The 23,770-nt window shown below is 46.7% G+C and overlaps 1 protein-coding gene, 1 long non-coding RNA gene and 2 pseudogenes across 9 annotated transcripts; 3 read left to right on the top strand and 1 right to left on the bottom strand.

Annotated features, from left to right (window-relative positions):
* The first annotated feature begins 12,936 nt into the window (after positions 1 to 12,936).
* LOC123428274 lies at positions 12,937 to 15,993 on the top strand. Of its 8 annotated transcripts, none has more exons than XM_045112471.1 (4): positions 12,937 to 13,328; positions 14,795 to 14,878; positions 15,686 to 15,807; positions 15,878 to 15,993. In XM_045112471.1, exons 1-2 carry the CDS (start codon positions 12,940 to 12,942, stop codon positions 14,841 to 14,843), a joined length of 438 nt encoding a protein of 145 aa, XP_044968406.1. In that variant the 5' UTR covers positions 12,937 to 12,939; the 3' UTR covers positions 14,844 to 14,878; positions 15,686 to 15,807; positions 15,878 to 15,993. The 8 variants fall into 8 exon arrangements, 5 of the variants coding, with proteins under 5 accessions (XP_044968406.1, XP_044968404.1, XP_044968403.1 ...); XM_045112469.1 differs by having other exon boundaries at positions 15,657 to 15,807; XM_045112468.1 differs by having other exon boundaries at positions 14,795 to 14,882.
* Positions 13,951 to 16,203, bottom strand: LOC123428275 (annotated as a pseudogene).
* A 3-nt stretch (positions 16,204 to 16,206) lies between these two features.
* Positions 16,207 to 17,543, top strand: LOC123428276. The gene is made up of 3 exons (XR_006622527.1): positions 16,207 to 16,327; positions 16,415 to 16,686; positions 16,775 to 17,543. It is a non-coding gene; the product is annotated as an uncharacterized LOC123428276 (long non-coding RNA).
* Positions 17,544 to 19,052: 1,509 nt separating this feature from the next.
* LOC123433849 lies at positions 19,053 to 19,242 on the top strand (annotated as a pseudogene).
* Positions 19,243 to 23,770: the final 4,528 nt, after the last annotated feature.

Raw genomic sequence — 23,770 nt, 5'->3', positions numbered from 1 at the left:
GAAGAAGAGAAGGACAAGGAGAAGGAGAAGAAGAAGGAGGAGGAGGAGAAGAAGAGAAGAAGAAGGAGAAGGAGGAGAAGAAGGAGAAGGAGCCCTCCTTCTTCTCCTTCTCCTTCTATCCTCCTTCTGCTCCTCCTTCTTCTCCTTCCTCTTCTCTTCTTCTTTTTTCTTCTTCTCCTCCTCCTTCTCCTTCTCCTTCCCCTCCTCCTCCTCCTCCTCCTTCTTGTTTTTCTTCTCCTTGTTTTCTTCTTGCTTCTTCTCTTTTTTCTTCAATTTAGCTTATTTGTCATATATATGTTGTTGTTCTTCTTCTTCTGACTTTCTTATTCCCATTTTGCAGATTGGATGTACTACATGCATGGAAGCTGGCATTGGAGTGCTTTAGTTTCCGTTTTTATTTGAGTTGATGAACAATGTGGAACTATATGTATATGGATGAACAATATATGTGCAACTATATGTATGTATATATGGATGAAACTTTGTATGTGTTGGTTCTTTTGATATATGGGATGTACGTTGATGAACAAATGGCATTGATGAGCTTTATATTGTTGGAATTATGCCCTAGAGGCAATAATAAATGTATAGTTATTATTATAATTCCTGTATCAAGATAATAGTTTATTATCCATGCTATAATTGTATTGAATGAAGACTCATTTACATGTGTGGATACATAGACAAAACACCGTCCCTAGCATGCCTTTAGTTGGCTAGCCAGTTGATCGATGATAGTCAGTGTCTTCTGATTATGAACAAGGTGTTGTTGCTTGATAACTGGATCACGTCATTGGGAGAATCACGTGATGGACTAGACCCAAACTAATAGACGTAACATGTTGATCGTGTCATTTTGTTGCTACTGTTTTCTGCGTGTCAAGTATTTATTCCTATGACCATGAGATCATATAACTCACTGACAGCGGAGGAATGCTTTGTGTGTATCAAACGTCGCAACGTAACTGGGTGACTATAAAGATGCTCTACAGGTATCTCCGAAGGTGGTAGTTGAGTTAGTATGGATCAAGACTGGGATTTGTCACTCCGTGTGACGGAGAGGTATCTCGGGGCCCACTCGGTAATACAACATCACACACAAGCCTTGCAAGCAATGTAACTTAGTGTAAGTTGCGGGATCTTGTATTACGGAACGAGTAAAGAGACTTGCCGGTAAACGAGATTGAAATAGGTATGCGGATACTGACGATCGAATCTCGGGCAAGTAACATACCGAAGGACAAAGGGAATGACATACGAGATTATACGAATCCTTGGCACTGAGGTTCAAACGATAAGATCTTCGTAGAATATGTAGGATCCAATATGGGCATCCAGGTCCCGCTATTGGATATTGACCAAGGAGTCTCTCGGGTCATGTCTACATAGTTCTCGAACCCGCAGGGTCTGCACACTTAAGGTTCGACGTTGTTTTATGCGTATTTGAGTTATATGGTTGGTTACCGAATGTTTTTCGGAGTCCCGGATGAGATCACGGACGTCACGAGGGTTTCCGGAATGGTCCGGAAACGAAGATTGATATATAGGATGACCTCATTTGATTACCGGAAGGTTTTCGGAGTTACCGGGAATGTACCGGGAATGACGAATGGGTTCCGGGGGTTCACCGGAGGGGGGCAACCCACTCCGGGGAAGCCCATAGGTATTTGGGGGATCACACCAGCCCTTAGTGGGCTGGTGGGACAGCCCACCAAATCCTATGCGCCAAGGAAGAGAAAATATCAAAGGAAAGAAAAAAAAAGAGGGAGAGGTGGGAAGGGGGAAGGACTCCCTCCCACCAAACCAAGTAGGACTCGGTTTGGGGGGGGGGAGAGTCCTCCCCCCTGGCTCGGCCGACCCCTTGGGGTTCTCTTGGACCCCAAGGCAAGGTCCCCCTCCCTCCTCCTATATATATGGGGCTTTTAGGGCAGATTTGAGACGACTTTCTCACGGCTGCCCGACCACATACCTCCACAGTTTTTCCTCCAGATCGCGTTTCTGCGGAGCTTGGGCGGAGCCCTGCTGAGACGAGATCATCACCAACCTCCGGAGCGCCGTCACGCTGCCGGAGAACTCTTCTACCTCTCCGTTTCTCTTGCTGGATCAAGAAGGCCGAGATCATCGTCGAGCTGTACGTGTGCTGAACGCGGAGGTGCCGTCCGTTCGGTACTAGATCGTGGGACTGATCGCGGGATTGTTCGCGGGGCGGATCGAGGGACGTGAGGACGTTCCACTACATCAACCGCGATCTCTAATCGCTTCTGCTGTACGATCTACAAGGGTACGTAGATCACTCATCCCCTCTCGTAGATGGACATCACCATGATAGGTCTTCGTGCGCGTAGGAAAATTTTCGTTTCCCATGCGAAGTTCCCAACAGTGGCATCATGAGCTAGGTTCATGCGTAGATGTCTTCTCAAGTAGAACACAAAAGGTTTTGTGGGCGGTGATGTGCGTTTTGCTGCCCTCCTTAGTCTTTTCTTGATTCCGCGGTATTGTTGGATTGAAGCGGCTTGGACCGACATTACTCGTACGCTTACGAGAGACTGGTTTCATCGTTACGAGTAACCCCCTTTGCTCAAAGATGACTGGCAAGTGACGGTTTCTCCAACTTTAGTTGAATCGGATTTGACCGAGGAGGTCCTTGGATGAGGTTAAATAGCAACTCATATATCTCCGTTGTGGTGTTTGCGTAAGTAAGATGCGATCCTACTAGATACCCTCAGGTCACCACGTAAAACTTGCAACAACAAAATTAGAGGACGTCTAACTTGTTTTTGCAGGGTATGATTGTGATGTGATATGGCCAATGATGTGATGTGATATATTGGATGTATGAGATGATCATGTTGTAATAGAAATATCGACTTGCACGTCGATGGTACGGCAACCGACAGGAGCCATAGGGTTGTCTTTATACTAACATATGTGCTTGCAGATGCGTTTACTATTTTGCTAGGATGTAGCTTTAGTAGTGATAGCATAAGTAGCACGACAGCCCCGATGGCGACACGTTGATGGAGATCATGATGATGGAGATCATGGTGTGGCGCCGGTGACAAGAAGATCGTGCCGGTGCTTTGGTGATGGAGATCAAGAAGCACGTGATGATGGCCATATCATGTCACTTATGAATTGCATGTGATGTTAATCCTTTTATGCACCTTATTTTGCTTAGAACGACGGTAGCATTATGAGGTGATCTCTCACTAAAATTTCAAGACGAAATTGTGTTCTCCCCGACTGTGCACCGTTGCTACAGTTCGTCGTTTCGAGACACCACGTGATGATCGGGTGTGATAGACTCAACGTTCACATACAACGGGTGCAAAACAGTTGCGCACGCGGAACACTCGGGTTAAGCTTGACGAGCCTAGCATGTGCAGACATGGCCTCGGAACACATGAGACCGAAAGGTCGATCATGAATCATATAGTTGATATGATTAGCATAGGGATGCTTACCACTGAAACTACTCTCGACTCACGTGATGATCGGACTTGGGATAGCGTAAGTGGATCATGAACCACTCAAATGACTAGAGAGATGTACTTTTTGAGTGGGAGTTTAGCATATAATTTGATTAAGTTGAACTCTAATTATCTTGAACATAGTCTAAGTCCACTTTGAATATATTTGTGTTGTAGATCATGGCTCACGCAAGTGTCATCCTCAATTTTAATACGTTCCTAGAGAAAGCTAAGTTGAAAGATGATGGAAGCAACTTTGTAGACTGGGCTCGTAATCTTAAGCTAATCTTACAAGCTGGAAAGAAGGATTATGTCCTTAATGCTGCGCTAGGAGATGAACCACCCGCTACGGCTGATCAGGATGTTAAGAACGCTTGGCTAGCACGTAAGGAGGACTACTCAATAGTTCAATGTGCAGTCTTGTATGGCTTAGAGCCGGGACTTCAACGTCGCTTTGAGCGTCGTGGAGCATTTGAGATGTTCCAGGAGTTGAAGTTTATCTTTCAGAAGAACGCCCGGATCGAGAGGTATGAGACCTCCGATAAATTCTATGCTTGCAAGATGGAGGAAAACTCGTCTGTCAGTGAACATGTACTCAAGATGTCTGGGTACTCAAACCGTCTAGCTGAACTAGGGATTGAACTCCCGCAAGAAGCTATCACTGACAGAATCCTCCAATCACTGCCGCCAAGCTATAAAGGCTTTGTGTTGAACTACAACATGCAAGGGATGAACAAGTCTCCCGGCGAGTTGTTTGCGATGCTGAAAGTCGCAGAGTCTGAACTCCGTAAAGAGCATCAAGTGTTGATGGTGAGCAAGACCACTAGTTTCAAGAGAAACGGCAAAGGCAAGAAGGGAAATTCGAAGAAGAGCGGCAAGCCAGTTGCCAATCCGCCGAAGAAACCCAAGGTTGGACCTAAGCCTGAAACAGAGTGCTTCTATTGCAAGGGTAAGGGTCACTGGAAGCGCAATTTCCCCAAGTATCTGGCAGATAAGAAGGCGGGCAAAGAAAAATCAGGTATATTTGATATACATGTTATTGATGTGTACTTAACCGGCTCTCGTAGTAGTGCCTGGGTATTCGATACCGGTTCTGTTGCTCACATTTGCAACTCGAAACAGGAACTGCGGAATAGACGGAGGCTGGCGAAAGACGAAGTGACGATGCGCGTAGGAAACGGTTCCAAGGTTGATGCAATCGCCGTCGGCACCGTGTCACTTCAACTACCATCGGGATTAGTGATGAACTTAAATCATTGTTATTTAGTGCCTGCGTTGAGCATGAACATTATATCTGGATCTTGTTTATTGCGAGACGGTTACTCTTTTAAAGTCTGAGAATAATGGTTGTTCTATTTCTATGAGTAACATCTTTTATGGTCATGCACCGAACGTGAGAGGATTGTTCATATTGAATCTTGATAGAGATACGCATATACATAACATTGAGACCAAAAGAGTTAGTGTAAACAATGATAGCACCATATTTTTGTGGCACTGCCGCTTGGGTCATATATGTGTAAAGCGCATGAAGAAACTCCATGCTGATGGACTTTTGGAGTCACTTGACTTTTATTCACTTGACACGTGCGAACCATGCCTCATGGGCAAGATGACTAAGACTCCGTTCTCCGGAACAATGGAGCGTGCAAGTGACTTGTTGGAAATCATACATACCGATGTGTGTGGTCCAATGAGCGTGGAGGCACGCGGCGGATATCGTTATTTTCTCACCTTCACTGACGATTTAAGTAGATATGGTTATGTCTACTTGATGAAGCACAAGTCTGAAACATTTGAAAAGTTCAAACAATTTCAGAGTGAAGTGGAAAATCATCGTAACAAGAAGATCAAGTTCCTACGGTCTGATCGTGGGGGTGAATATCTGAGTTTCGAGTTTGGTACTCACTTAAGACAATGTGGAATTGTTTCGCAGTTAACACCGCCTGGAACACCACAACGTAATGGTGTGTCCGAACGTCGTAATCGTACTTTGTTAGAAATGGTGCGATCTATGATGTCTCTTACTGATTTGCCGTTATCGTTTTGGGGTTATGCATTAGAAACAGCTGCATTCACTTTAAATAGGGCACCATCGAAATCCGTTGAGACGACACCATACGAACTGTGGTATGGCAAAAAGCCAAAGTTGTCGTTTCTTAAAGTTTGGGGATGTGATGCTTATGTCAAAAAGCTTCAGCCTGAAAAGCTGGAACCCAAAGCGGAAAAGTGCGTCTTCATAGGTTACCCAAAAGAGACAGTTGGGTACACCTTCTATCTCAAATCCGAGGGCAAAGTGTTTGTTGCTAAGAACGGAACTTTTCTCGAGAAGGAGTTTCTCTCGAGAGAATTGAGTGGGAGGAAGATAGAACTTGACGAGGTTGTCGAACCTCTCATCCCTCTGGATGGTGGCGCAGGGCAAGGGGAAACCCCTGTGATTGCGACGCCGGTTGAGGAGGAAGTTAATGATGATGATCATGAAACTCCAGTTCAAGTTTCTGTTGAACCACGCAGGTCGACGAGATCACGCGCTGCTCCAGAGTGGTACGGTAATCCCGTCTTGACAATCATGTTGTTAGACAACAATGAACCTGCAAATTATGAAGAAGCAATGGTGGGCCCAGATTCCAACAAATGGCTAGAAGCCATGAAATCCGATATAGGATCCATGTATGAGAACAAAGTATGGACTTTGGAGATACTACCTGAGGGCCGCAAGGCTATTCAGAACAAATGGATCTTTAAGAAGAAGACGGACGCTGACGGTAATGTGACCGTTTATAAAGCTCGACTTGTGGCAAAGGGTTTTTCACAAGTTCCAGGAATTGACTACGATGAGACTTTCTCTCCCGTAGCGATGCTTAAGTCCGTCAGAATCATGTTAGCAATAGCTGCATTTTTCGATTATGAAATCTGGCAGATGGATGTCAAAACGGCGTTCCTTAACGGTTTCCTTAAGGAAGAGTTGTATATGATGCAACCCGAAGGTTTTGTCGATCCTAAAAATGCTGACAGGGTGTGCAAGCTCCAGCGATCCATTTATGGACTGGTGCAAGCATCTCGGAGTTGGAACAAACGCTTTGATGAGGTGATCAAAGCATTTGGGTTTATACAAGTGGTTGGAGAATCTTGTATTTACAAGAAAGTGAGTGGGAGCTCTGTGGCGTTTCTAATATTATATGTGGATGACATATTACTGATTGGAAACAACGTAGAGCTTTTGGAGAGCATAAAAGGTTACTTGAATAAAAGTTTCTCTATGAAGGACCTAGGAGAAGCTGCTTACATTCTAGGCATTAAGATCTATAGGGATAGATCAAAACGCCTGATAGGACTTTCACAAAGCACATACCTTGATAAAGTTTTGAAGAGGTTCAAAATGGAACAGTCCAAGAAAGGGTTCTTGCCAGTGTTACAAGGTACGAGATTGAGTAAGACTCAGTGCCCAGCAACTGATGAAGATAGAGAGCATATGCGCTCCGTCCCCTATGCTTCAGCCATAGGTTCTATCATGTATGCGATGCTGTGCACTAGACCGGATGTTAGCCTGGCCATAAGTATGGCAGGTAGGTTCCAGAGTAATCCAGGAGTGGATCACTGGACGGCGGTCAAGAATATCCTGAAGTACCTGAAAAGGACTAAGGAGATGTTTCTCGTGTATGGAGGTGACGAAGAGCTCGCCGTAAAAGGTTACGTCGATGCAAGCTTTGACACAGATCCGGACGACTCTAAGTCGCAAACCGGATACGTATTTATTCTTAATGGGGGTGCAGTAAGCTGGTGCAGTTCCAAGCAAAGCGTCGTAGCAGATTCTACATGTGAAGCAGAGTACATGGCTGCCTCGGAGGCGGCTAAGGAGGGTGTCTGGATGAAGCAGTTCATGACGGATCTTGGAGTAGTGCCAAGTGCACTGGATCCAATAACCTTGATCTGTGACAACACTGGTGCCATTGCCCTGGCAAAGGAACCAAGGTTTCACAAGAAGACCAGAGACATCAAACGACGCTTCAACCTCATCCGCGACTACGTCGAGGAGGAGGACGTAAATATATGCAAAGTGCACACGGATCTGAATGTAGCAGACCCGCTGACTAAACCTCTTCCACGGCCAAAACATGATCGACACCAGAACTGTATGGGTGTTAGATTTATTACAATGTAATTCACATGGTGATGTGAGGGCTGGATTATTGACTCTAGTGCAAGTGGGAGACTGTTGGAATTATGCCCTAGAGGCAATAATAAATGTATAGTTATTATTATAATTCCTGTATCAAGATAATAGTTTATTATCCATGCTATAATTGTATTGAATGAAGACTCATTTACATGTGTGGATACATAGACAAAACACCGTCCCTAGCATGCCTTTAGTTGGCTAGCCAGTTGATCGATGATAGTCAGTGTCTTCTGATTATGAACAAGGTGTTGTTGCTTGATAACTGGATCACGTCATTGGGAGAATCACGTGATGGACTAGACCCAAACTAATAGACGTAGCATGTTGATCGTGTCATTTTGTTGCTACTGTTTTCTGCGTGTCAAGTATTTATTCCTATGACCATGAGATCATATAACTCACTGACAGCGGAGGAATGCTTTGTGTGTATCAAACGTCGCAACGTAACTGGGTGACTATAAAGATGCTCTACAGGTATCTCCGAAGGTGGTAGTTGAGTTAGTATGGATCAAGACTGGGATTTGTCACTCCGTGTGACGGAGAGGTATCTCGGGGCCCACTCGGTAATACAACATCACACACAAGCCTTGCAAGCAATGTAACTTAGTGTAAGTTGCGGGATCTTGTATTACGGAACGAGTAAAGAGACTTGCCGGTAAACGAGATTGAAATAGGTATGCGGATACTGACGATCGAATCTCGGGCAAGTAACATACCGAAGGACAAAGGGAATGACATACGGGATTATACGAATCCTTGGCACTGAGGTTCAAACGATAAGATCTTCGTAGAATATGTAGGATCCAATATGGGCATCCAGGTCCCGCTATTGGATATTGACCGAGGAGTCTCTCGGGTCATGTCTACATAGTTCTCGAACCCGCAGGGTCTGCACACTTAAGGTTCGACGTTGTTTTATGCGTATTTGAGTTATATGGTTGGTTACCGAATGTTGTTCGGAGTCCCGGATGAGATCACGGACGTCACGAGGGTTTCCGGAATGGTCCGGAAACGAAGATTGATATATAGGATGACCTCATTTGATTACCGGAAGGTTTTCGGAGTTACCGGGAATGTACCGGGAATGACGAATGGGTTCCGGGGGTTCACCGGAGGGGGGCAACCCACTCCGGGGAAGCCCATAGGTATTTGGGCGGGTCACACCAGCCCTTAGTGGGCTGGTGGGACAGCCCACCAAATCCTATGCGCCAAGGAAGAGAAAATATCAAAGGAAAGAAAAAAAAAGAGGGAGAGGTGGGAAGGGGGAAGGACTCCCTCCCACCAAACCAAGTAGGACTCGGTTTGGGGGGGGGAGAGTCCTCCCCCCTGGCTCGGCTGACCCCTTGGGGTTCTCTTGGACCCCAAGGCAAGGTCCCCCTCCCTCCTCCTATATATATGGGGCTTTTAGGGCAGATTTGAGACGACTTTCTCACGGCTGCCCGACCACATACCTCCACAGTTTTTCCTCTAGATCGCGTTTCTGCGGAGCTCGGGCGGAGCCCTGCTGAGACGAGATCATCACCAACCTCCGGAGCGCCGTCACGCTGCCGGAGAACTCTTCTACCTCTCCGTCTCTCTTGCTGGATCAAGAAGGCCGAGATCATCGTCGAGCTGTACGTGTGCTGAACGCGGAGGTGCCGTCCGTTCGGTACTAGATCGTGGGACTGATCGCGGGATTGTTCGCGGGGCGGATCGAGGGACGTGAGGACGTTCCACTACATCAACCGCGATCTCTAATCGCTTCTGCTGTACGATCTACAAGGGTACGTAGATCACTCATCCCCTCTCGTAGATGGACATCACCATGATAGGTCTTCGTGCGCGTAGGAAAATTTTCGTTTCCCATGCGAAGTTCCCCAACATATATGTATATCATATATGTGTTGTGACCTATTTATCATATATGTGCTATGAATTATATGTATATGTGCTGTGAAATAGAAAAAATAAACAAAAATGTGACAATATAGGCTCTTTGTCGTCTGCCAGCTGATGGCAAAGGCCTTTGCCATCAGCTAACCAACGGCAAAGGTGCCACGTGGCACCCAGCTGTGCAACCTGGGCAGTAGCAGCTGGCCATATAGTATCTTTGCCGTCTGCTTCCAGGGGGCAGACGACAAAGAAGAGGGCACAGAGGAGGAGGGGAGGAGGTGGAGGCTGACGACAAAGAAGAGGGGGAGGCAGACGGCACAGAAGAGGGGGGAGGCAGACGGCAAAGAAGTGGGGGGGGGGGAGGCAGACGACACAGAGGAGGGGGGGAGGAGGGGGAGGCAGACGGCAAAGCCTCCGTTAGCCCCTAACGGAGGCAACGCCTATCGGCTGTCGTCTCGACCACTTTGCCGACTGCTCCTATGAAAAGCTGATGGCAAAGCTCTTTGTCGTCCGCTTTGGGGAGACAGACGGCAAAGAAGCTACAATGCCGTCATAGGCTGACGCAGAAATATTGTCGGCCGTGAGATTCTTTGCCGTCTGTTATATTCTCTTTGACGTCCGGGATTTACTCTTTGTCGTCTGTGATGGCAGATGGCAAAGAAGCTAATTCCTGTAGTGGTGGGACAGTAATGTCAGTTTGTAGTGGAGTAATGCTAGAGTCATATCACGGGCAAGTGTTCCGATTGGATCGGATTGGATTGGATTAGGGAGGGTGGAGGGGCTCACACACCTGAAATTTCCCCACACGTTTACATGCTCATATTCACGTGGACCCCGCCCAAGATGATTTCTTTGTCATTTCCTTGAAAACAGTGTTGCCGATAGCTTCACACCTTGAGACGAGACAATCTCGCGAACGCGTTGATGGGGATATATACCTAGGGTAGGGTCATAGGCCTGACCTACATGTCCTATCCAAGGACACAACATTAAGGACTTAAATATTCCAAGGAAGATTCCGACTGACTCGTAGTCGGTAGAGCACCCACTCGAAAGAATTAGAAGCCACTCGATCACAGAAGTTCAGAAGTCACTCCCGGGAGGCCAACGAGCACGCATTCGACTGGTGTCATAAAGAACACTTATTACATACGTTATCAGTAACGCACGCCTTTGTCTTTATTACTCGAACCCTTGGTTGCCTGTGCCTGAATGAGGGGTAGTGCACTCTATTTAAACCACCCCTCCCCTCTGGCACGAGGGTTCGCACCCCGTGTACCACACACTTCACACGACCAGAGCTCCTGCCTCCTGAGCACTGAGACGTAGGGTTGTTATCTTCACGAGAGGGGCTTGAACTCATACATCGTGTGTACAAGCTTGTTGTAGCTAGGATTCTATACCATCTCCTTTTGTACCCCTCATCTCTATTGTCAGGTTCGTTTCCACGACACGCGTCACAATGAGCCTTCCTCAGATAGACACGGACATGATGGTTGGCATGGTCGTGCTGTGTCGCGCCCATTTCCATTTCCATTCCATTTCCGTAGAGAGCATTTAGCACAATGGATCGCGAGTAGGTCGCGGCCATTTGCATCCATTTTGGGAGGTAGGATTTAGCAAGAAGAGAACAAGGAGAAGAAGGAGAAGGAGGAGGATAAATAAGCTAAACTTGCCTAAGGTAAGTTGTGGCAAAGTGTGGCAATGTATGGTTAGGAACCAAACAACCTCTTATATCATGACACTCAATATGCTAATATCTTTGCTTATGTTAGTATATAGTTTTGTTGGTTATTTCATCAAAGATCCGTCTTCCTTGACATCAACTTTTCATGTGCACGAGGTGATTTTTGTAGATGCTTATAGTGTGAGCCGAAAATAATAGTAAAAACATCAAAGTTTGCATATTTCCATACCATATCTTGATTCTCACGCTTTCTATAGGAGAGCACAAAGATAGTTCGATAAAAAAATTATTTTTTCTGTTGCAACGCACAAGCATGTTTGCTAGTTGAAATTAATAGTAGTAGCGAGGATCACAAGCACATGCTATATATAGTTAATAGTAGTGTGTATGGCACCTACGCTACTACTAGCACACATACTAGTTGCGCAGGGTGCACCCGCGCAACTATTATCGGTTAGTTGTAGCGTCCTAGTAATAGCGTGGTCATCCGCGCTACTACTAGCTGTTTAACCCGTGCTATTACTAGGCTTTTTTTTAATAGTGCGTTATTACCTTCTTCAATCCGCAGGGGATGACTCCGTCGATGGGTTCGAACTAGTCAGAGTCAGATCCGCCGTCCTTCATGTCGAACAAGACCGGAGATCGTCGGAGGTGAGTTAGGGTGACGGATGGTAGTGAAGGGGAGTGAAGTAAAGTGGTTAGGGTTTGGCCCAATGAACGGATAAAAACGAATATATGTGGGGTCGATGCGGTGCGCCCGAGCTCCTACCCGTCCCATATTTGTACTGAATATGAGGGGTGCCAGTCAAACCGAACGTTTGAGATCTTTTTGAGGCGTTCGATTGGATCGAATGTTTATGTCAGGTCAGTGACCGAACAAGATGTTTAAGAAAAGTATGAAGGATCGAGCTGTAGATGCTCTTAATTGGTAATTTTCTTTAAAAAATAAACTGAAGCACAAAGTTGCCATGTCCGGTTCACTAAATTGCAATCAAACTTTTACGTTAAAAAGAAATTGCAATCAAACTTGCAATGGAAACGTCCGACTTGCATGTGCTAGTACCTCGCGGTTATCAGATTCCCTTTTTATTTTCAGAGAGGCATGATCATACTTAAAGCAAGTACAATAAAACCGATTCAGCTGATTATAACAAATAAAGTAGTATATTTTTATTTAGTTGGAGGAGAGAGAGGTAAACGGGCTCTTAATTAAGAGCCAGCTCTAGCATGTGCTTCTAGACACTTTGTGTGAGAATGAAAGGTAGACCATATAATAAATAAGTACTCCCTCCATCACAGTATATTAGACGTATCTCACAGGATTCTCGGACCTAGATGTTTTTCTATTGGTAGGAAAAACCGAGCCGACGAGTTGTAAAAACATTTAATTAATCACAAAACTGACACATTAGTAACCCCCGTCCATTAAACGAGCGACTTCCTCGCATACATTGGTGGAGACGATTTTCAAAACACCCAAATTAATAAGCTAATTAATGTCATGCGCCTTATTTTTTTGTAATCGTGAAAAATTATGGTTTTGGAGATACATCCAATATACTGTAATGGAGGGAATAATACATTCTTCTAACCAACTCTTGCACATATTAATCATAATAAATGGTTTATAAATGACATGTCATGTCATGACCTTACAGCCGGCAGGCAGGCTCCATTGCAGTATGCGTGGCATGGAACATATCCACACGTCAAATAGTTGACGTAGACTTATGACGTGGCCCAACCCTGCAGACGGGTCGACAGAGATGACTCAGCGGGTGACGTCTCCTCGCACGTTCACTCCCCGTCGCCGGCGCCCGCCGCCGCATGAGCTCCTCGCCGCAGCAAGGACGGGGCCAACGGCGCGCAACACGACCCCCTTGCATCGGCGACGGGATAGAGGCGTCCATCTCTTCCCGACGCCGCCGTTCTCTTCGATGTCCCCACCCGCGCCGCCGCGGAGTTCCGCGCGGACGGGCGCTTCTTCCGCCGCGTGGGTAGCCGCCAAAGGCGGGGAGGAAGAGGTGGCGGTTCCACGGCGCGTCCAGTGGAAGGCGGACGAGGGCGCCTGTCCGCACCTGGCGCCAACCGGCTTCGACTCCAACCTGCTGCTGCCAAGGTAGGTTCCCGTTCCTCTTCCATCCCGATCTCGTTCCCGCCCCGCCCATGGAGGATTCGCAGTTCGACCTGTGACCTTGATAATTTGACTCTGCATTGCCAATTTGATCTCGTTCCAACAGTGACATGTTCGGCAACGAGCTTGGATCTGACGGGTTTACCCATCTGCTTCAGATTTGGGACATACCTAGTTGGTGTTGAAGTTGACCTGTCGATTTATCTCCTCCGGCATGTCATAATAATTCTGTAAGTTTCAGTCTGGAGATTGAGTTACAAGAGGGGAAATTAGCAGAGAAATAGAATCATGTACCCCACACAGTTACAAGCAGCATGCCCTGGAATGCCAATCTCAGCAGTGCCATATTATATCCCAAAATGTAAATAAATAAAAGATTGAAAGGAAGTGAAGAACAATTCATTACCTAGTTACAGACCCATATAATGCTATAGAGCGACGGAAGGGAAAAACAACAGGACAGCAAACAACAAACTTCAGTACATACTTTCAGATCAAGGCAAGCAATACAGACTCCTTACATAGCACCATTATTGCAGATAAGTAGCCCGGAACGCATGAGGATGAAGAACTGTTGTAGGCATGGAGCTCATCATTTTACCCGCTTTCACGCTCCTCACATCATGAGGCTCTCGAGAAAGTTCCTATCCTTGTTGTCCATATTGCTTGTGAGATGATCTAGGAAGTCGTTGAAGCTGCTCCCATTGTACTTCTCGGGATTTTTCTCATTGACCAGCTCTTTGGCACTGCAGACCTTCTCATGCATTGCAAAACCATGAATGCTAGCAATGGAGATCCTTGCTTCTTCAGGATTCAGAACAGCACGGTGCACAACGGTCTTGATTTGGCCGTTGCTCAGGACTTCCATGTGGTCTCCTACATGGACATGCAACGCATGTGGAAGCTGCTGGACCACTTTCCAGCTGTTGCTGTTGCGGTCAACAACCTCCAGGCCTCGACAACTTGTGAGCAAGATGGTGAGGAGTCCATAATCGGAATGCGGCGCCAGCCCTATCGCCGAATCACCTTCTGATTCTTTGGGGTAGCAATTCACTGACATTAACTGCAATCCTTCCTCAAACTTTTCACGCTGGTAATCCTTACCCAATCCTAGGCCTTCGAGTATGGCTTCCATTAGCTGCAAAGCCACCCTCCTTAATTCAACAGCAAACATTCCCATATATTCCCTGTTTTTAGTGAACACAAAACAGAGTTATGTCAGAAATTACACAATCGGCACTATGGTTCGTGATTGTAAGAAGATTTATAGAATTTTTTTGCCTGTAGATTGGGGGGTTTTCCGGCCAATATTGCTTCCATTCACTCAGGGGATGGGCATAATGCTTTAGGTATGACCGTGACATGCTAATGCCGTCCTTCGAGCTGGTGTCATATCTAACAGGCCGTCGGAGGTCGTCTGATGCAAACTCTTCCTTTGTCTCACTTGGCAGTTTGAAGAAATCTGAAGCTGCTTCAACAGCACCATCCATGACAGATTGACTGATCCCATGGTTTATGACCTGCAATGGAGATAGGCAAGTAAGCTTTCTTTGTTCCCTTGCACATGCTTGTTAGTAGAGTGTCCAAGAAGGGTTCATGAAAAGGTTGTACCTTAACTCTAGTGTAGCTACATGGCCTTAAGTTCTCCTCTAATGCTTTAAAATTTTAGTAGTGGTCCTTGAGAACCTTGACATTGCTATCATTTTATATGCACAGAAGGCACCTGTTGTATAAATGATTTGTTATTTCTCAAAGGTCACTCTGTTGGAGAACATGCCTTAATAATACTGTTTGCTGCCTTTCTTTGTCCACATGTACCCATAGGACAATGATGCAGTTGTTAAAAAACCAGCCATTTAGGCCAACCCTGGCTCCCTGTTGCTCTAAAACTAGACATTTATATCGAGTAGGCTTTGGCCCTGTTGCAGATTTCAACTTTGACCAACTGTTGACAAAGAATGAAGAAAACTGAGATGCTTGAACTTACACGTTGCTAGATACTTCCGAATATCTTTCCTAAAGTTTATGAAGACTAAATTACAGTTCAAAACTTCACAAGTGCACTCAATACTGAAATGTTACATCATAAAAAAATATTAAAAATGTAGCAGGTAAAGGGAATTATCTATAACTGGAAGGCCGAAATGGGGACCGAACTTCTCAGCTACTTGTTATTTGTCAGGTTCCATTTAACCAAATGACAAAAAATGTAGCTTGTCCTCCGTGTATAGTACAGGTTGTGCCAATCACCGATGCCTCATGCAGACACGTGAGGTGTTCTAGTATAATACTTTATATACACTGTTTGCACAGCTCATACTCTTCATTTTTGGGGGCAAAAGGAGGATGGAGCTCGTCAAACTACTTAACTGAGTACAGGCAGTTTGCTCCTAAGATGGCGTGTCCGTGCGTGTACTACTACTAACAATGCGGTGCCATCACAGCTAGCCGCGGGATTCCGAAGGTCATCATAGCTCCTAATTTTTGTGTAGTCACTCTTTTGCAGTGGTTCTTCAACTAAAAATCTAGTTTAGTTTCCTTGTTTATTTGCCTGTACACTCGTCTTCCTTGGTCAACATTGTGGACACAAGTGGCAGTGTTATCCACTGCGCTTTGGAAAAGATAAATGCCAAGGCAAAGGCAGAAAAAAAAAAGAGACAGGCACGTGTGGCAATGTTCTCAAGGAGCATACCTGGAAGTATCCCAGATGACGGCATGCTTTGGCGATATCTTCAACCACGCGAGCTCGTGTTGCTGGATCAAGGTTAAGGTGGCCCAGGTTGATCACCGGCATTGGCGGCGGGTGGAGGTCGTCGGATGGGAGCTGCTCCTGAGGGACAGTCCTTGAGTCATCCGACATGTTGAATTGCTATTGTACACGGACCAGAGTCCAATCTCAGTATCTCACTTTGCTCGGCATGGAAACAGGATGAAGTGTGGTTCCTCCGTGGTGCAGCATCTACTTATAGGCAGCCTCATTCCAGGTAACGCAGAAAACCACCTTCTTTGCATCCCTCTGCGGCTATAGCAGTATTGTATCTTACAAGGTCTGATCCTTCTCACTTGGACAGTGTCTGCTCATTCCAAATAAGAGGTCAAGCCATTCATGCCCATGCATGCATGCACTTGGCAAATATATATAACTATCGGTCCAGGGGAAGCTCCTACGCGGGGGCCTACGTCGGGAACAGGAAGAACCCGACAATATGTGAATATTCATTCATGTCGCCTGTGTGCGCCGCATAGCAAATTGGGAGTATCTTAATACTGCGCTCCGTGGGAGTATCTTAATACTGCACTCCAGACTCAATCGCTCTTTCGTCGCATATGCTCCATCGTCCTGGTATGCAACTGGTTTTTGTTTAGGGCGCAATTATGAATTTATCTCTCGGGCACAAGTTGTTTCTGCTAATATTTCTGGTGCTGTCCAGGGTGTTGCTTCATGGAGAGGATATCCTCATTGGAAACTTGGGCTATCCGTGCAGTGTCAGCTAATTGGAGTATCTTAATCCTACGTTCCATGCCGCCTACTTCTTTGTTCCTCTTATGCAACTGGTGTTTGTTTAGGAGACACAACAATAATGAAAATATCTTATTGATACAACTTGTTTCTGACCATTTTTTCCGCTGCTGTCCTGTCCAATGGGTGATCATGGAGGCTGGAATCCCGGGCGCGGCCTGGGGCTACTCGTCTAGTTAAAACCCTCTGGGCGCAGTATCAGGGTCCCCCAAAAAGTTCAATTTTGTCGGTTCCCACAGGACGGAGCCTCTCATGTCCTGTCACCCGATTTTCGCCCCGCCTACGCGTGCGTGCGGTGCAACTGGGACTTTCTTAGGCGCAGCGACGAAGATGTTGTACGGGAAATGGGAATGATGGAGGCAAGTGATTTTCGCTGCTGGTGGTTCGGGTGCAGCCTGACCAGGAGGGGCTCATGGAGACCTCTGGGGTGCTGCTGGAAGCTGCTGCTGATCTGAATGGAAGCCTTGCTTACTTAATTGGTGCAGTTGCAGGCGCTGAAAAAGGCTATTTTTGGCGCTTCTCGTAGGCTGCCAGGTTGTATATTTTTGTAGTAGCAGAGAGCTTAGCCACAGACGGTGGACGTGAATGAGCCGAGTCGCTGCTTGGTTTTGGATAAGACTCGTCTCTCTCCTTGTACACCCTTCAGTTTCTAAATATAAATCTTTTGAAGGATTTCATTAGGGACTACATAAGAAGCAAAATGAGTGAATATACACTCTAAAGTATGTCTATATACATTCGTATGTAGTCTTTAAGTGGATTTAAAAAAAGAGATATATTTAGGAACAGAGGGAGTAGCAGATAGTACAATGTAATGTCCTGCTTTATTACCTGGTAAAACATGGTGAAGCTATCCGAGTTCAAAAGGGAAGTATTTATCTAGCCCTGACCATGGGTGGGCAATTCCTATTTGGGGCCGGCCCAGCGGAAGGGAGGTATTTCCGGTGTTGTAAAGTTTCTGAAAGATTCCTAGATTGGTTTTTTTATTTAGGTTTTTTCAGGACTGGTTTTTCTTCGGGTTTTTTATTTTTTGTTCTTTTCTTAACTCTTTTTATTACTTTCTCATTATCATTTTATTTTTATATTTTTTTTTATTTTTTCGAAAAAGCTAACCTTTTTTGGATTACTTTTTTTTCAAACGAACAAACATTTTTCCAAATCAACGAACCCTTTTCAAAATTTTATGTTTTTCTAAATAAAATTCTATTAATTTTTTGAATATCGATGAACTTTTTCAAATTTTGATGAACTTTTTTTTGAAATGGATGAACTTTTTAAGATTTCTGAATTTTTTTCAGTTCAACAAACTTATTAAAAACTTTTTTGAAATTCATGAACTAATTTTCAAAATCCCTGAACTTTTAAAAAAAATATGAATTTTTTTTGGATCACGTATATATAAACTATTTCTGATGCAATAAAAAATGTACGACGTATATGAAAAAGTAGGCATAAAAACTGTTTACATCTAAAAACTTATGTTAAAGAAATTTTAATCATGTATTGAAAAATGTTAAATTAGTATATAAATATTTTTACTCATGTATGCAAAAAATGTACAATGCTTATGGAAAGTAGACACAGAAAAATACAAGTTGTCGAAAATAGTAATCACGTGTTAAAAAAAGGTTAAAAATGTATCTAAAACATGTTTCTGGTGTGTACGAAAATGTATTAAATAAATGCAAAAACAATAAAAACGGAAAAACATATACAAAGAAACGAAAAAAGGTAAAACTATGAAAGAACAATAGAAAAACAATGAACATACAAAATACCAACTACAATCGGTGAAGAAATCAAAGAAAACTGAAAGAAAAAACGAAAAGAAAAGAGAAAGGAAAAAAAATCCGGTACACAGAACAAGCGAGACGACGCATATGCCGAACAGTGGAGACGAAACGGAAGCTATCTTGGCTCTAAGCGAGGCATAGCATTCACGCTGACCATGTTCCTTAGAGTTTGACTTGCATCCTCCGTATTGAGCTGGGATTTCGCAGAACGCCACCCAGAACTCATTGGGCTGCTCCACTTACAAGCTAACAACGGTAAGCACCATATGCGGGTCACAGTTTTTTTTTTTTTTTTTGGGTCTAAAAAAAAGAAGGGTCACAGGGTTGTTTAGTCCCACCTCGGCTGCTTACGGCGATCAGAACCAGCTTAAATACGGATTACCACAGCACTGCAACACGACCTTACTTGAACAGGATCTGTTCTATAGGAATCGTACCGTTGCATCCTTGACTAATAAGGAGGCAAGCACTCAAGCTTGGTTGATGACAACAGACCTGATCAGAGTTTGATGATCCTACGGCCGTAGAGGATCGTTCCTGTTAAGCTCTTGCCGACCAGGGTGGCTCTCAGGTTGTCTGACAGGCTCATCATTTTTTGTTCTTGCTTCATTCAACACAGCACGGCAGCGCTGAACAGACACCATCCAACTTGCTACCCCATTTTCGCGGGAACAAATCAAGATGCTACACTAATCACTAAACCTGGTCACACCCGAGCTCAGATCGCTCGCTCACTCACTCACTCACCTGGTCACATGGCAGAAGCCAGAGATTCCCGGAAGCCTGAAGCCCTTTTTTCCTGCAGCTAGCGAGCAAGGCGCGGCCGGCGTGCCTCGACTTTGTTGCTGCTGCTGCATGCGGCGGGGCCAGATGCAGATGCAGATGCAGATGCTAATGGGATCGATGGGTAAAGGAGCCGATTGAGCCATATGTCTCGCTGCAAAGCTATAGCTGATCCGATCCCCGGCGCTGGCCCAGCCTGCATCGATCGTCTTCGTCTTTCTCCGCCCCGATCGAATCCTTTTCGATCCACATGCAAGTTGCCCAAAAGCTCCCGCGCGCGCACATGCACGGCACAGTACGGCCGGCAGCACCGGCCGGGCCAACTCGCCGTGTCTCACTCGATCCATCTCCGGGATTCCTCTGGGCTCTGCCACCGCCCATGCCCCCTCCGTCCAGATGGATTCCTAACGGCACAGTCACTTCTGAAGCAGGACTTCTCATGCGCGCCACCTTTTTCTTCCCCCGTCTTTTCTTTTCTTGCCATTGTTGGAGAAAGGACTTGTGAGAGGTGAGGTGAGGTGATCTTAATTATGAAACCTTTGACAAATTGAGCAGGTGATAATTCACACACTGTGCAACCTTGGAGTGGTTGCACACATTATCATATACGCAGACGATATATTGGAATATGGCATCCCGCCATGAGTCAACAAGTGGTCGCCAGGCCTGGCCGGTCGCCCGGTCCATGCACGGCCATGAGTGCACCCGTGCTTCTCTGACTTTGGATCACCGAAAAATGGCCAAGCCCCGCCCCACACGGTTGAGGTTAAGGAGCAATCGCCGGCGTCCTTGCTTCTAAACATGTTCTTGGTTCCACAAGTCAGACCGACCAAATATAATACTTCCTCCGTCTTAAAATAAATGATTCAACTTTGTATTAAAGTTAGTATAAAACTGAGTCATTTTTAAATCACTTATTTTGAAACGGAAGGAGTAGCTTGTAGCAGCACAGATTGCGCACAGCAGAACGTCGACACACGGTGCCTGCCTGCTCCTTTTTGACACGATCGCGTTAATTAGCAACGAGTCAACCGGACACTGTCAGCTAAGTTCCACGTACTACTGCTGCCAGGCAACCGATGGACCCATAAAATGCGTGCATGGAATCAAAGGCCATGTATGTAAATGGAGCTTGCATTATTTATTTGGAAGAAACGTACTACCGTTTCATGCGTGCCTCCATCCGTCAGTGCCCTGCCCTTGCAATGAAATGCACGCACACGGCACACCACCTAACTGCCTACTCCTACGTACGCTACTCACGTAGGTAGCTGCGTCGTTGTGTGGCACTGGCAACTCACGAAAACACCAGGGCACATGGACACTGGAGCTTCATTGCTGTTGGTAGTGCCGAGTAAGCTAGGAACCACCATGCATGCAAATGGCTGCCAATCCAAGCCTTTTCGGACGTGCCCCCGATGCCATACGCGCGTACATCTGCTATATATAGGGCACATGCACGTCACGGCCGCGATCGTCGGACGGCTCACCGGCGGCAACATCGGCAGCCTAGTCGTCAGCCTAACAATAGCGCGATGCGGTGCACTCAAACCTGTTTTTCCTCGTCGCAATCTTCTTATACGTAATGTTTCCATCAGCACACATAGAACCGGTGTAGCAATTCCGACAGTGACCCGATGGGATGGGGATTCCGAGAGCCGATTGCAACCGGAAAGGAAAGTGAAAGCTCAGGGGTCAAAAAGGGGTTGACCCGTGCACCCAGGCTGCGATTGCGACGGACACTGGCCGGCTCCACACTCCACAGGCCCATCGCCTGGCCCAGCATACCTAACGCAGTCACACGCACAACGCTACTGGGCTGGTTTCGTCGGAGCCCACCCGCATGTGCCCCCTGAATGGTGAGTTAATTTGGCCTCGTTTCACACTGCGCACATCAATAAAGTCAGAGACAATTCACACGACGGGAAAAAGGCGATGTATTATTAGTGCACTAACTCCTTCAGGAGACGCCTCTTGTCTGTTGTTGTTAGTTTTGTTCAGGCAACGGTGAGCTGCATCTAACATCTTTTTTTTTCTAAGGTTATCTATATCTGTTCCACGAGGGGTCAGGGGTGGGTGGGTTCTAATAATCAGGTAAAGACACACCAAAGCGCACAGTATGTATCATCTATCTGGAAAAAGTTGTGTGGAATATTCGTGTAAAAATGGCAAGTGTCCCTCATGCTTGCTCCCTATAGCTAGTCTGGTCTTGTGAATAACAAGTTCACAACATGCGTGCATGCATGCATGCATGCATGAGAACGGATTTGGTCTCTTGATTTGGATCATCTGATGGTTGACCTTCTTCTTGCTTGGACGCATCAGTCACGGGCTTACCTCCCGTGCTCACTCCCGAGTCCGAAGTCCTAACCAGAACATGTGTGTTAGGCCCACATGTACGTCCATTAGCGAGCTAGATTGGATGGAAACGAAGGAGAGATCAACGAAACCGACCCACTTGCCCTAGCTAGGCTCCAAAGGAGGTCGGGTCTGGCCTGGCATGGATCCCGGCAGCTGTCGGGAGAAAGAAACTGATCGATCGAGTAGACGACGATCGATCGGAAGGTCAGAGCAGGTAACGCGTCCGCTTTGACCCACGAAATCAACCCCTAAAATATCAGCCGCCCGGCCCCAAAAATCAGAAAGATGCTTGAAGATCTAGCTAGATGTCGTAGCACCGTCGTGTCAACGCCGAGCCTAACCAGCGGAGAAGTCTCACGTGCCCCTACGTCCCATCGTAAGGCCGACCGTACCGGCACATCATCATGATCAAACACTACATCTCGCTTTTCCTCCCTGACGCGTTCGATCGACGCCGGCCGTCGCCTCCGTCTGCTCGATCGCGTCGCCGTCGGTGCGCGCGCGTGGCGATGCCGGTTGACGGGCGCGTGTCATAGGACCGGCGGCGACGTACGTACGTACATACATACGAGGAGCTGATGCTGCTGCTGCTGCTGCAGGGCGCGTGGTGTGATGTGCCGGCCGCAGAGCGCGCACTAGGCGTGGTCGACCGCCGTGTCCGTGCGCGCGCGCGCGCACGAACCGGCCGTGTCGCACATCAGAAAGCGGCGGGCCGAGATTCTCCGTAGTTCCCTGGGTCGCACGGCACGGCAGGTTGCCGTCTACGACTCGATCGATCGACTCACCAACAAATGATAGAGATGGAGAGTCGATCTACACGTCTACCCTTTTATTTTCTCTGGCGAACGTTGACGTCTATCATGAGTGCGCGCGTGGGCGTGGCTTGGCTACGTAGTACGTACGTGCAATGCACGATGGAGTAAATTTATTTCAGAGCACCAATCGAGTAATAAGAATCATATCGAGCCACAAGTTACGGGCAGGTAAAACTCTTGCTACGTACGTACGTGCTCTGCCTACTATCCGATCGCTGGAGGAGGTTGATTGCACGCGACTAACAGCACGACGATGATCTAGCTTGAAAAAACGCGATCTAGCTAGAGCTACAATGTTCCACTCCGTCTCTTGCGCGCGTTGCCGACGACCGACCAATCCCTAAACGAAAACACAACGGACGGCAAAAGGTCGTCATGCATGCATGATCGCGCGATTTATTTCCGCGGTCGAGTTGTTGGGTGAAGAAACACTGACGATCGAGGATGGCTAGCTCATCACAGATTCGAGTGTCTGCCTTTGCGAACATACAATACTTTATAATAGTAGTACTGTATTACTATCAGTTCCTCTCTGCAACTGCTGCACTGTCTAGCTAGCACGCACGCACGCTAGGGAATGGAATGAACAACAAGTTGACCTCCCCAACCCCAATCATTTCTTGCGCTAGCAGAGTCCATTCATCTCCGGAGCTGCTACACTGCTGGCTGTTGCCCAGTGTCCAGCGAAATGAAATGAATAGGAAGTTGACCCTCTTCTCTTGTACCGAACCCCAGAATGATGACCCCCTCCATCCATCGCGTCGCCTAGCTCGATCGGATCGGATGGTCAAAGGCTTGTCGCCGGTGGATACGTGGCAGCTAGCTAGCGACGTCGTACGTCGATCACCGATGGGGACACCGGCCGGGCGGTCGATGGAAGGAAGAAGGCTGGTCCGGCTGGACGGATGCTGTCCCTGTCCGGCCTTTTGACTCGGCTTCCGACTTGCCGAGTGCACTGCATGCACGCTCTATTGCCGCTGCTCCTGCGTGTGGCTTGGCTCAGGCCTCAGTGTATATGTGTGTGTGTGTGTGTGTGTGTGGATGGGGTGAGTGGGCGGCTGGCTTTTTCCGGGCACGCGTGCCGCCCGCCGGGCCCCGCGCTTTGGACGCCTTCTCTCACACCATAGCCATAGCCATAGAGCTCGCCGTAGACCG

The sequence above is a fragment of the Hordeum vulgare genome, chromosome 2H (assembly GCF_904849725.1).
Source record: "Hordeum vulgare subsp. vulgare chromosome 2H, MorexV3_pseudomolecules_assembly, whole genome shotgun sequence".
In the NCBI taxonomy this organism is placed as follows: Eukaryota; Viridiplantae; Streptophyta; class Magnoliopsida; order Poales; family Poaceae; genus Hordeum; species Hordeum vulgare.
The sequence above is the reverse complement of the archived record's forward strand: the minus strand, read 5'-3'. Positions and strand labels throughout refer to the sequence as shown.